At 34.3% G+C, this 15,030-nt stretch overlaps 1 protein-coding gene across 1 annotated transcript in view; it reads right to left on the bottom strand.

Moving 5' to 3' along the window:
• LOC130010735 (cullin-3-like) overlaps nucleotides 1–15,030 on the bottom strand; it is a 145,661-nt gene that overhangs the window by 91,273 nt on the left and 39,358 nt on the right. Inside the window, exon 6 of the mRNA XM_056098723.1 lies at nucleotides 910–957. Coding sequence (XP_055954698.1) covers nucleotides 910–957 — 48 coding nt within the window. The remainder of the gene's footprint in view (nucleotides 1–909; nucleotides 958–15,030) is intronic.

Genomic DNA, 15,030 nt, shown 5'->3' with positions numbered 1-15,030 from the left:
ATCAAATATTGTATCTTTATAATATGAAAATATTGAATAAATATTGTTAGAAAAAAAAAAAAAAAAAAAAAAACCTGCATCAATATTGCATAATATCGGACCCATATTTATCTTTGCTATTCGAACCAACCCAAAGGACCACACGGACCAATTAAATTAAATTATAAGTCTTGACTTATTCATTTTAAAAATATAATACAGACAATATGTTATTAATGATTAAATCACAATACAAAGAGGCGAACAATTTATAGGTGAGTATATATATAACTTAAGAATATCCTCAAGTACATATTAGCAAATATTTGTCTTTATTACATCAAGTTAATTGTTTTTCTTTGATGTGCTTTATGATGAAACAATACCATAGGTAAGTACATAACACTTTATTATTTCAAATCAAAGAAAACATATGCATATTAAAACAAACACAATTTTCAATTGACAGTCGTCAATGTAAAAATAAAAGGAGAGGGATTTTATCAATCAAAAAGGTCAGGAATGAAATATAATAAATTTCTTCCAATAAATTTTAAAAAAGGAATTATAAAGAGTAAAATCAGAATTCAGAATTAGACTCAGAAAATCGGAATGAATCCGACAAAATCGGAATAGTTGGCATGTGTGTTAAACGCATCTCGGGAAATTCAACGACTCGTCCAATAAATGAACGCCATAGATAAGTGCACGGGTAGTCCATTTTTAACCGCATCTCAGAGAAACTAAAGCCATTGCCATAAATCTAAACCATAGTACTAATTAAACCATTTTTGTTATTCTTCAACGATTTTTATCAATTATCGAACGGGGTTTTGAAATTAAACAGTATGAATAGTAACCAATGCTAAAACCCATATTAAACGATACCATATTTGTAGTGATAGATGAAAGAATAAGACATTTATTTACCTCAACAATTGTCTTCATATGTTTACTTATTAATTCTTCTTCTAAAACCTGTTAATATACAAACATGAAAACAAAATAATACCTAACATTTAAACCACCCTAGGTGTGGGCTTAAAGGGCATTTGGCTCTATTCTTTGGGAACATTGAATTTATAGAAGAAAATGGGTCTAAAAGCACATATTAATAACGTAATATGAATGTACATAATGAATTTAAATTCAGTTTTATTGTCATTTTTAATTAACCATGTGCAGTGAAATATATATATTTGCGAACAGTTCAAACTAAAAAGCAGTCGTTTACTACTGCTTTGTCCATTCTACACTTTTTTTTTAATTATCAATCTGTCATTTGTGTATCGCCATTACTAATTACTTCTGCATTGTCTGTTTTTTCTTTTTTCGTTACAAATGGTGCTGATTTTAAAATGTTCAGTGTGTCTTAAATATTGGATATTAGGATCCCAGATTTCCTGATTTTAGTACTACTGTACTATTCTAGCGGAAGTACTAAATTTTACCGAGGTCCGACCTGGCCGGAAATGAAAAATCGCGGACGTCAGTTAAAGATACATTATGGGAGACAAGATAAAGAGATGGCAGTTCTCGCTATAATAGTTAACCAGCGGCTGCCAGGCAGAATACGCCCATGGATAGAGAACAAGCTAAAAAGAAAGCGATTTTTTGTACAATCAGGGGCCATAATTCCGGAAGTTAAGGTCCGATATGCGCGAATATCGAAAAGAACCGAGATCTTTGGGTTATAAACTTACATTTCAAGTTTCAACAAAATCGGATAAAAATTGTGACCTCTATAGGGTCCACAATCTTGATATACCATATTTTTACGCTATTTGAGAACGAACGGCGGCCATTTTGTCTGTCAATTTTGGGCCAATTTTCACGAAATTCGAATTCAGCCGTCCATAGGGTGTAACAGTGATATAATAATACGTTTTTTTAAATCGGATAAAAATTATGACCTCTATAGGGTCCACAAGCTAAAAACGTGATTTTTCGTACAATCAGAGGCCATAATTCTGGAAGTTACGGTCCGATATGCGCAAATATCGAAAGGAACCGAGATCTTTGGGTTATAAACTTACATTTCAAGTTTCAACAAAATCGGATAAAAATTGTGACCTCTATAGGGTCCACAACCTTGATATACCATATTTTTACGCTATTTGAGAACGAACGGCGGCCATTTTGTCTGTCAATTTTGGGCCGATTTTCACGAAATTTGAACTCCGCCGTCCTTAGGGTGTTATCGGTGATATAATAATACGTTTTTTTTAAATCAGATAAAAATTATGACCTCTATAGGGTCCACAAGCTAAAAAACGCGATTTTTCGTACAATCAGGGGCCATAATTCAGGAAGTTATGGTCTGATGATATGCGCGAATATCGAAAGGAAACCAAGATCTTTGGGTTATAAACTTACATTTCAAGTTTCAACAAAATTGGATAAAAATTGTGACCTCTATAGGGTCCACAACCTTGATATACCATATTTTTACGCAATTTGAGAACGAACGGCGGCCATTTTGTCGGTCAGTTTTGGGCCGATTTTCACGAAATTTGAACTCAGCCGTCCTTAGGGTGTAACATTGATATATTAACACGTTTTTATAAATCGGATAAAAATTATGACCTCTATAGGGTCCACAAGCCAAAAAACGCGTTTTTGCGTACAATCAGGGGCCATAATTCAAAAAGTTACGGTCCAATATGCGCGAATATCGAAAGGAACCGAGATCTTTGGGTTATCAACTTAAATTTCAAGTTTCAAAAAAATCGGATAAAAATTGTGACCTCTATAGTGTCCACAAATTTAAAACGTGATTTTTCGTACAAACAGGGGCCATAATCCATGAAGTTTCGATCCGATACATGCCAATATCGAAAGCAGCCGAGATCTGTCAATTTTGGGCCGATTTGCACGAAATTCGAACTCAACCGTCCTTAGGGTGTAACAGTGATATATTAACACGTTTATTTAAATCAGATAAAAATTATGACCTCTATAGGGTACACAAGCCAAAAAACGCGTTTTTGCGTACAATCAGGGGCCATAATTCATAAAGTTACGGTCCTATATGCGCAAATATCGAAAGGAATCAAGATCTTTGTGTTATAAACTTACATTGCAAGTTTCAACAAAATCGGATAAAAATTGTGACCTCTACAGGGTCCACAACCTTGATATATCATATTTTTACGCTATTTGAGAACGAACGGCGGCCATTTTGTCTGTCAATTTTGGGCCGATTTTCACGAAATTGGAACTCAGCCGTCCTTAGGGTGTAACGGTGATATAATAATACGGTTTTTTTTAATCGGATAAAAATTATGACCTCTATAGGGTCCACAAGCTAAAAACGTGATTTTTCGTACAATCAGGGGCCATAATTCAGGAAGTTACAGTCCAATATGCGCGAATATCGAAAGGAACCGAGATCTTTGGGTTATCAACTTACATTTCAAGTTTCAACAAAATCGGATAAAAATTGTGACCTCTATAGTGTCCACAAGCTTAAAACATGATTTTTCGTACAAACAGGGGCCATAATCCATGAAGTTTCGATCCGATACATGCCAATATCGAAAGCAGCCGAGATCTTTTGGAGATAAACCTATATTTCAAGTTTCGTCAAAATCAGATAAGAATTGTGACCTGTAGAGTGTCCACAAACAAATTGTGGACGTCCGGACGGACAGGGGCGACGACAATATACGTCCACATGATAGTGTAACGGTAATTTGCTGAAATTTCAGTCAAATTGATCCACTATGAGCTGAGAAAGAAGCAGGTGAAATTTTTGCATAGTCTCGGTCATCATTACTAAAATCATTTTATAAACAGCATAGTCTCGATTATCCACTTTTTCTGATTTAATTATCAACGGCCGTTAGCGGCATATAGGAATCTAATCCAGCCAACATCGAAGGCTAGCCTTGACATCGAGAGTTTATTATGGTCTGGATAAGTTAATTAATGTCTAATTGATAATTTAGATAACATTTCAGGCCTAAAGAAAGACTTGTAATAAGCAGATCTTGCTCTTGCATAATGCATGTTTAATCAATCCGCTCTGGCCAAGCTCAAAATTTATTTATCGTGCGATTCCACGGCAGTGATATCGTAGTCGAATATCAGCTAATACAGCATGCAAAAAAAAAATATTGTTAATTTAACACGGTTAGACACTCAGATTTTACTGGCTTATATTGAAAAATAACAAATATCAAACAGGCTTTTAAATAATAAAATAAACAGAATTATCACTGTACCGATACATTATTTCATCAATATGTTCGACATTTTTAAGACTTACATCGATCAACTATTTCAAACTCATTCAAATTATGAAAATTTCAAAATTTACACACATAGATGCTGGTCTTACCGTGGGCGAAAGTTTTGTCCATTGAAATAGCCATTTCCATTCTGACAAATAAGTTACACAATGCATTTTAAATTGATAAAACACACCTGAACAAGTAATATATCTTCGGGTTTAAATCACAAATGAATTAAATGCCTTCATGTCCTGTTTTTAAGCACACATAGGCAGAAGTCACCGTCAACCTTGCTGAACACATGTAGATATGAAATGAGTTCGCGAGAGAATCATGCAAAATTTAAAACAGATAGGTTGCCAGGCAACGTAACTTACGCCCACAGCAGCTATATCGTCCGGGCAGTCAACAAGTTGTCGCATATTTTTACTTTTTTCGGGAATGAAACATTTATAATACATTAAAATCTGATTAAGAGTAACAACTCATTAAGTAATTATCAGAAAACCATTAGAATTTGTTTGGTTTTTATAAAGTTCTGCCCCATGCTAACATTTAGTACGAAACTTTTAACATCATGGATTTAGCTGTTTAAGTCATAAAGATTCATTGAAAATCAATATACTTGTTCGTCTCAAGACCTTAAACTCTGTGTATCAATCTGAAGTCAATCGGATGATAACTTTAGCCTCCAGAGCATCACAAGATTTTTCAAAGTGATCAAGGGCCATAACTTTGGCAGTAATTATCCAAAATCGTTGAAAATCAATATGATTCTTCATCTCATGGCCTCAAACACTGTGTATAAATTTAATTGGATATTAACTTTAGCCTCTAGAGCGTCCACAAGACTCTGGCAGTAATTATCGGAAATCGATGAAAATCAATAGGCTTCTTTGTCTCGTGACCATTAAACACTGTGTATAAATTTAAAGCCAATCGGATATTAACTTTAGCCTCTAGAGTGTCCACAAGATTTTTCATAGTGATCAAGGGCCATAACTCTGGCAAGAATTATCGGAAATTGCTGAAAATCAATAGGATTCTTCGTCTATATGCTAAAACATATAAATTTCATGATGCTATATCTCACCCACTACGGGGCTGAGGAAAATTCTATTAATAATGGAAGTTGAGGACTACTAATACTAATATTTGGTTTTGACAAAATGACTGGCACGGATTTCTTTCATATTAACTTCGATGGTCAAACTTGAAGAAAATGACGTCATTTTTGACATCATTTTTCCAATAAAATCATTCGTTGCCTGGATTATTAGGCCTGATAATGCCCCATGTAACCGCCTTCCAGCAATACTGTGTAGGGCCGGTACAGATGATTCGGGAGTTCCACAAGAATCTGTCCTTGGACCTGTCCTTTCTGTAATGTATACTAAGAATTTGTGACTAACTAATCGATAATCATGGTTTCTAGGACGACATTCTTATGCAGATGATACACAGCTGATAGCAAGTTATTCCCTTTCAAAAATTGTTTCATTCCCTAATTATTCTGACATCAAATTGTGTACACATGACATTAAATTTAATTGAATTAAGTAAATCAGAATGTATTTTATGTGGTCAAAATACACATCTGAAAAATACAAGTTCAAATGATGTGGTTGTACGAGATGCAATATTTGTACCATGGGACACTGTGAAGAGGTTAGGTGTCCTCTTGGGGTACAATTTGAGCATGGACAGTCACATTAGTGAAATTTGTCCAAACTGTTATCTTTGGTCCAGGAACATTGGCCATATAAATACTTTATTAGCCAGGAAGCAGCTGCTACACTTATATGTTCTTTGGTATTCCCAAGGATTGGCTACTGTAACAGCTTGTTAGTAGAAACATCTAGTGCCAATATTAAAAAAAATCAATTTGTTCAAAATACCACAGCTTGATTTCTTACCAGATCATCAAAACACATTCATATTACTCCTGTTTTGAAATCAATCTATTGGCTGCCAATCATCTTCAGTATTAGTGTGTGAATGGCTTAGCTCAAATATACTTATCTAACTTTATGTAGGTGGAAAAGGTGATTTTGAGATTATGATTATACATATGTTTTTATTAGCTTTTCATGTAGATCTCATCATTCTTCTCACAAAACTTTTTACAGATTCAAAATCGGATGAAAATTTTTTTTTTTATTGAGGTTCAAAGTTGCGATTTTTTACTTTTCGCGGAAGAAAGGTTTTTCAACACTTTGAAAAAGTCATTTTTGGTGGGTTTTTTTGTGATGCCATATTTCATTTCATATCAAAACTATCAACAATGTAGATGTAAATTCATGAAATACAACTTCAAGGCTAATTATGTTTCAATTTTTACATTTTTGTAATAATTACACCGAATTCCACAGGAACTGGAAAATACCTAAGTTTTCTCAAAAATTCCATTTTCTCAGAGCGATTTTGGTCAATTTTTTCATCAAAAATGGTCTTGTGCATGTTATATCTGAAATATTGAACCTGGTTGTTATGCATTTTAAAATCAGTATCTATCAAGTAAGATTAACAGAAAAAAAAATAGTAAAAATATCTATATGCCTTCTCTCAAGGGCTGGATATGTGTTCAATTTTGAACAATTGTCCGTGGCACACATTTGTCTATTTTGGGGCGTTTTGGTGACCTTAGTAAAATAAGAAGGAATGGAGATAGGGAAGAGAAATTATGGGAATATGTCAAAAAAATTGTGAATTTTTAAAATTACATATTTCCAATCTGCCATATATTATCGATTTTGGTTGTCATAGCAACCAAAATGGAAAAAATGCAATTTTTGACCATTTTCAACGCTATTTACCATAACCCAAAAGGTGATCACCACTTTTAAAAATAAGCATTTTAAAATATTTGAAACCCATGTAATATCAAATGATATGGATTGTATAAGTTTGAGCAAAATATTAAGGAGTTTGAGTGGTTACCATAGCAACCACATTTATTTTTTTTCAGAAAACCATTATTTTCCAATAATCATGACATCAATATTGATAACTGTATTATTTTAAAAACAGAAGCTATTGGATAAGATTTTAAAAAATAAATAAAATCAGAATATTTATATGTCTTCTCCCAAGAGCTGGAAAGGAGTTCCCTTTTTAACTTGAAGAACATTCTGCAGCAGCTAATTGTCTATTTTGGACATTATTAAGACATAATGAAATATGAAGGAATTAAGATCTTGAAGAGAAATTTTGTTTCCATGTATTTATGTTTGTGAATTTTTAAAATTACTTATCTTTACTCTTGTATATTACTTAATATTTGGTTGTTATAGCAATCAAAACGAAAACAGACACCCCAAAAAAGGCAATGTTATTCCATTTTCAATGGTGTTTACCCTGACAAACCAATTGATCACCACATTTTAAGTATAGTAGCAGAAAGCATTTTAGCATATATTTATAGCCCATGGCATGTAATATAAAATATTAAGAATTGTATAATTTTAGTGAATTATTAAGGATTTTGGATGGTTGTCATAGCAACCACATAATTTTAAAAAACGGACAACTGTTGTTTCATTATCATTGTTCTCAGCATTCGTTTCTTACATTATTGTTAGAATTCTGCTTTTACATATTATTTTCTACTCAGAAGATAACATTGACCAATAAAAAATTATTCTCTAAAGACTAAAGAGTAAAAGTAGGTTACTCAGTTACTGATAGGCTATGGTAGGCCTAGTCATGTTTATATTATAAAGGTCTAGGCCTAAAAGCTACAATTTAACTCAAAGAATTGTTGTTTTTACTTCACTTTTGAATATTTCTATTATTCCTTCAAATCGGTATGTAGCCTATTGAGCAACTTCCTTTTTTGTATATTTTAATCAATGTATTGTAAATAAATATCAAATCAAGGCCTAAAGGCCTTACGTTTGTCGGTTCTTTCAACTTGTTTAACTGGCCAACAAATAATATGTGATACTCGTTGTGTTAAATATAGTTTCCTAAAAAAACAAAGAATTAAAATTATAATAAGTAGTATGACAACTGTTATATAATGCTAAATTATTTAATAAAACGTTTTGGGAAAATTGGGTATCCGTATCGATACTGAGTGATAGTAATTATTAGTTTTAATATTGTCGACATGACTGACCTAATTGAAATTCATAATATGTCGGTTCCATCATCTCAAACGAAATGTTGTAAATCGCCAACGGCAAATCCAGAAATTGAGCCATTTTTCAAACTATTTCAGCTAGCGTTAATTCTTTTGTTATTCCAACTTTATTTGGGTAAAGTTCCCTTTTTAAGTGGGTAGAAATCGATGTACTAATTATCAGTAGTACTATACTATCTTCCTCATGGCTGCGGTCGGCACCGAGACCCGTGTGGATATTTTCTGGTTTCATTTCCATTCGTGTGCACAGAAATGGTTTAAAATAGGGCTTGAATAATTCAGTGAACAGCGAATTTATGATTTCAGTGCATTGAAACATTCATCAATGTTACGGAATTTTTCAATTCTTGAAAAATGTTTGGTGTTAAAAGTAGAGACGTGTGGTCGCTGGGATGAAATTTCCCTTCGATTTTTTTATGTCCTGTCACATGGTTATAAAAGCGCGCGAAGATGAGTCACGTGATGTAAACACAGTCGGCCCTGCGAAAGGCGTGAATAAAATGGAATTACTATCGTTATTTATTTTCAGGCAAGTCATTTATTCATATAACATAACGATTTCTTCATAAATAAACATTGAGTTGCATTTCGAGCTAAATTTACGGCGAATATGAGTCACAGGAATTTGGAATGGATTTTTCTTCTCGTGTAGAAATGACGTCATAACAAGGCAAAACTACGCGATTTATTTTTGACAAAATTGCCCATTGTATACAATTTTCAAATGCTCGGCGGCGGTTCTTAAAATGCTCTGATTTTGTTGATTTTAATAGCATTAAAACGACAATAAAACGAACTTTCGATCGGTCGGGGGTGCTATATTGGCAAATCGCCTCACAAAAAGATTACGTGAATTGAAGCGTTCAATTTACAAATAAGGCATGGTGTTTCAAAATGCCGACAAAGCACCCCCGACCGATCAAAAGATCGTTCAATTACCTTGAGCACTTGAAGTGGGGTACCCTCATTTCAAAACGTGACAAAAAATTTCAGCGAAACGTCAAAACACGGGAAATTGACGTTTTTCAACTTACGTTTATGAAATTAATAAAATGAACACATATATAAAAATTGAAGAATTGGTCCAATATTTCAGAAGGAGATGGAAAAGGACTACTCGCATTTTCAGATTTTCTTGATACCTGTTTAACTGCCATGGAGACCGTAGATCACCCAGAAAACTTTAATTCCAGTGAAATATTGAAGAAAGTCACCTCAACACTACCTTATAGCTCGGCTATGCGATGGTGTCGTCATGCCTTTGAATTAAAGAAGAAACATGGTACAAAGGCAACCTTTGAGCAACGAAGCAGACCTAGCAACTGATCCTGTATTCTCTCCTGAATACATCCGAAATGAACGGAAGAAACATTTCGACAACAAAAATAAAATCAGACCCCAAAGATCAAGTAGTTTCTCGACAACTGGATTCCAGCAATCGACTGATAGGCCATTTAATTACAACTGTCCTCTCTGTCATGGAAACCACAATCTAAATTTCTGTAAAGATTTTCAGAAGAAGACCTATGACGACAGAATGACCTTTGTGAAGAATCAGCAACTCTGCTTTGGATGTCTATGTAAGGGACATAGATCAACACAATGTCGGAAGAGACAACGTTGCGACAAATGTAAGGAATTTCATCCAAGTACCATTCACTATGAGAAGAAGTTTCAAAATAATGGGGAAAATAAAGATAGGTCAGATGAAACCAAACCTAAGGAAGTCACATCTAATTCAGCTGTTCGACATGGAAGTCTAACTACATCATTAATTGTACCAGTGAGAGTTTATCATGAAAGTCAGCCTGATAAGAAGGTGCTTAAATATTTACTACAAGATGAACATTGTCACAGATAAAACATTGCAAGATTTAGATATTAGCGGAAAGGAAGTAGATCTGCAACTGAGTACAATGTTCGGAAAAGAAGTAATTCCTATTCAAAAGATAAACGGGCTGGTAGTAGAAAGATATGATGGCGAGTGGAAAATAGAATTACCAACAGCCTACTCAAGAGAATCCATACCCTCACGGAGAAATCAAATACCTACTAAAGAAATCGCTGAATCGTGGCCTCATTTACGAAGAATTAAGAATAAAATCAACCCTTATCATGAAGAAATTGAAATTGGACTTTTGATTGGATGTAATTGTCCGAAAGCAATTAAACCAAGAGAAGTGATTGGTGGAAGGGAAGATGATCCATATGCGGTACGCACAGCCTTAGGATGGGGCATAGTTGGTCCTGTAAGAGAGGTACAAGAAGATATGATGGATGTTACCTGTAATAGAATTTTAAGTCAAGAAACATCTAATCTAGTAATACCAACTAAGTCTAAGGAAGTATTGACACCACATCTTCAAAGGATGTATGACCTGGATTTCTCAGAAAGGAAGAATAGCAATACATCATTGTCACAGGAAGATCGACAATTTTTGAAAATAGTCAATGAGGAAATAAAGCATGGAAGTGATGGTCACTACACAATGCCATTACCTTTTAAAGATACATTCACTCAACTGCCAAATGATATTACATACGCCTATCACAGATTGGAATCATTGAAGAAGAAATTTGAAAGAGATAATAGTTATAAGGAAGACTACGTCAAGTTCATGAATGCCATGCTGGAGAAAGGGTATGCAGAGAAAGTTGAACCTTACTGTAGGCCAGAAAATGATTTATCCAAAGTATGGTATATTCCACATTTTGCTATTTACAATCCTAAGAAAGCTAAGACCAGAGTTGTATATGATTGTTCGGCTGAATTTAGAGGAGAATCCCTGAACAAATATCTACTGCAAGGCCCTGACCTAATAAACAACCTAACTGGTGTCCTGTATCGTTTCAGAAAGGAGAAAATAGGTTTGATATGTGACATTGAATCGATGTACTACCAAGTTTGCTGTTCTAACCATTGTAAAGATTACTTAAGATATCTATGGTGGCATAATGGTGACACAACGAAGAAGCCAGAAGAATATAGAATGAATGTTCATCTTTTCGGAGCCACTTCCTCACCAGGAATCTGTAACTTTGCCTTGAAAACCACAGCCAATGATTTTGAACACGAAAATGGTACAGAAGCGGCCAATATGTTAAGACGAGATTTTTATGTCGACGATGGCTTAAAATCAGTAGAAACTTCAGAAGAAGCTGTAGAATTAATAAGAAATATTAAAGAGATGTGTCGGAAGGGAGGATTTAATTTGCATAAATTTACATCAAATAATAGAGAAGTTTTAGAAGAAATTCCGAAAGAAGATAGAGCTGAAAGCATAAAAGACATTAACTTAGATTTTGATTTTCTACCTTTAGAAAGAGCCTTGGGAGTTCAATGGAACATAGAAAATGATGCTTTCCAATTCAAGATAACACTTCAAGACAAACCATATACCAGAAGGGGCATCCTGTCAACCATTAGCTCAATCTTTGATCCCTTGGGTTTCTTAGCGCCTGTACTTATAGAAGGAAAAATCATCTTACAAGAGCTTTGTCGAGATAAGTTCGATTGGGACGACCCAATACCATAAGATCTGAAAATCAGATGGGAAAAATGGAGAACAGACCTTCACCTAATAGAAGATTTTGATGTTCCCAGATGTTATAAGAATGGGGAATTTGGACAGTTAGCTAATGTACAAATCCATTACTTCTCAGATGCAAGTACACAAGCATATGGTCAATGTTCCATTCTAAGACTAACTGACACTCAAGGAAGAATTAACTGTTCATTTGTTATTGGTAAAGCAAGGGTTACGACAATAAAACAACTTACGATACCTAGACTTGAACTCACCGCTGCAGTTACCTCTGTACGAATAAGTCAGCAATTAAGAAGAGAACTGGATTATAAGAATTATGAAGAATATTTTTGGACTGACAGTAAAGTTGTCCTTGGAAATATTGCAAATGAAACAAGAAGGTTTCATGTCTTTGTAGCTCATAGAGTTCAAGAGATCCAAGAAAACACAGATGTCAGCAAGTGGTATTACATAGATACGAAGAGTAATCCTGCAGATATTGGTACCAGAAGAATAAAAGTTCAAGACTTTATAAAGAAACCACAGTGGATCACCGGACCAGATTTCTTATATGAAAAAGAAATAATCCCTTCATCAAAAGAATATCCACTCCTACCTAATGATCCTGAATGTAAGAAAATAACAGCAACCAGTTTAATGATAAATGCTCAAGAAACTCCATCATTATTGAAACATTTAGAATACTTTTCATCGTGGCATAGAGCAAGGAGAGCTATAGCCTTGTGTAGAAAATACATTAAGATTCTAAGAAACAAGGTGCACAGTAGACAGACTGGTGAAGTAATCGTACCGAATCAAACAGAATTAACAGTAGAAGAAATAATAGAAGCGGAAGTACTAATCATCAAAGAAGTTCAAAGTAAGCACTTTAAGGAAGAAATAAAATTAATCGAAGAATAAGAAGAAAATAGTAACCTGATTAGTAAGAAAAGCCCACTACACAATTTAGATGTCTTTTTGGATCACCGAAAACTACTTTGTGTTGGTGGAAGAATTGGAAGAGCCCATTTTGGAGATCATATTGATTATTTCCATAAAAAGGTCAACCATCAAGGTAGAGGCATCACTATCAATGAAATAAGATCTTCAGGCTACTGGATTTTAAATGGTATAAATATGGTTAAAAGCTGTATCTATAAATGTATTACCTGTAGAAAATTAAGAGGTTATCTACAAACACAGAAGATGGCGAATTTACCAAGTGACAGACTAGAGCCAGTGCCACCCTTTACTCACAGTGCTGTCGACTATTTTGGTCCATTCACCATAAAGATTGGAAGAAAGGAAGTAAAACGTTATGGTGTTCTTTTCACCTGCTTAGCCTCCAGAAGCGTTCATTTAGAAGTTGCTGAGAAAATGGATACCGACTCATTCCTGAATGCATATAGAAGATTTGTATGTAGAAGGGGGCCTGTAAGAGTCCTGCGGAGTGACCAGGGTTCCAATTTTATTGGAGCAAAGACTGAATTAAATGCAGCTTTAAAGGAGTTAAATCAGAATAAAATTAAAGCTACATTACACTGGAAGATAACTGTGATTGGTTCAGCTTTAAAATGAATCCACCCTCAGCCAGCCATATGGGGGGAATCTGGGAAAGGCAGATTCGCTCCGTCCGATCCGGTATATTAGAGGCTAATGGAACCCAACTAGATGAAGAAAGTTTGCAGACATTTATATGTGAAGCAGAGGCTATTGTAAATTCTCGCCCTCTGACAGTGGAGAGTATGTCTGATCCAGATTCTTTAATTTCATTGTCTCCATCACAAATCCTGACAATGAAAACTAAAGTCATTCTACCACCGCCTGGTATTTTCCAGTCAGCTGATAAATATTTGAGAAAGAGGTGGAGAAGAGTACAACATTTAGCTGATGAGTTTTGGTCCAGATGGAAGAAAGAATATGTGGTATCTCTTCAAGAGCGTCAGAAATGGACCCAGCCAGTAAGAAATTTAAGTATTAATGACATTGTTATTATCAAAGATGACAATTTACCCAGGAATTGTTGGCAGATTGGTCGAATTACCAAAGCTGATCCAGACCAAGACAATCTAGTTAGGAAAGTAACAATATTATTAGCTGATAATAATTTAAATTCAAAAGAGAAGAAGATTCATCCAGATAAATATTTTGAAAGACCCGTTCATAAGTTAGTTCTACTGTTAAGATGTGATGCATGGTAATTCTAGTAAGCGGAGAATGATAGACCGGGTTAATCCCCGTCGAGGAGCCTTCATTATGAGCCTGAAAGAAGCCTTCATAAGCCTAAGATGTCAAGTTGAAGAGAAACGTGGTTATTAGAATTCAAATTTTGGAAAGTAGTGATCAAATATGTGTTAAAGTAGATCATAAGAATATGATCTTGTGTAATGGGCAATATAAGCATGTGATAAAACTGCAGTGAAATATTGTAAAGAGTGGGTGAAATTATAAAAGATTATTTACTGAAATTTATTAACTTAAGTTATATTTCTCTACAGTTCTTAAAGTAGTAATAATTAAATGTTTTAAATAATGTGCTTTTATGACTTTTCACACACTCACAATATAGTGATGGCAGTATTTTGGAATTTGGAGGTTATTATTCAAACCAAATGGTGAAGAAGAAGACTTAAGTGTGTCAAATATGAACAATTAATGTTTCAATTCATAGTGAATAATATAATTATTTGTAGAACAGTATTAGTAATGAGGTTTACACATCATGTAGTGGTTGATTTGTAAAATTGTAAATCATTTCTTTTTTGTCTCAAAGTTTAATTTTATTAGTGCTTTGGTTTAATATGAAATCTAGATGATTTCAGGGGAGCCATGTAAAGGTCGTTGAACTCTCCCTTTATTAATATGTCTTAAAATTAAGTGGGCTGTATCCAATGTTTATTGTATTAGTCTCCCTTAGACTGCAGAATCCTTTTCTACAGTAGGTCACGTTGCATCATGGGAATGTAAGTAAAAGTCTACAGGTTATTTCCCTTTCAAAGAGCACATGGAAGACGGCCATTTTCTAAGACTGTAAGCAGCCACTGATATCTTACGAGCGTCGGAAGGAAGAAGGGAAGGAATGGGAAGAGAATAGATGTAAGATGTACTTTAAGAGCCAAGGAATAGAATAGAATCATAGTCATGC

The sequence above is a fragment of the Patella vulgata genome, chromosome 1 (assembly GCF_932274485.2).
Source record: "Patella vulgata chromosome 1, xgPatVulg1.2, whole genome shotgun sequence".
Classification (NCBI taxonomy): Eukaryota; Metazoa; Mollusca; class Gastropoda; family Patellidae; genus Patella; species Patella vulgata.
This window is presented reverse-complemented; position numbering and strand designations above follow the sequence as displayed.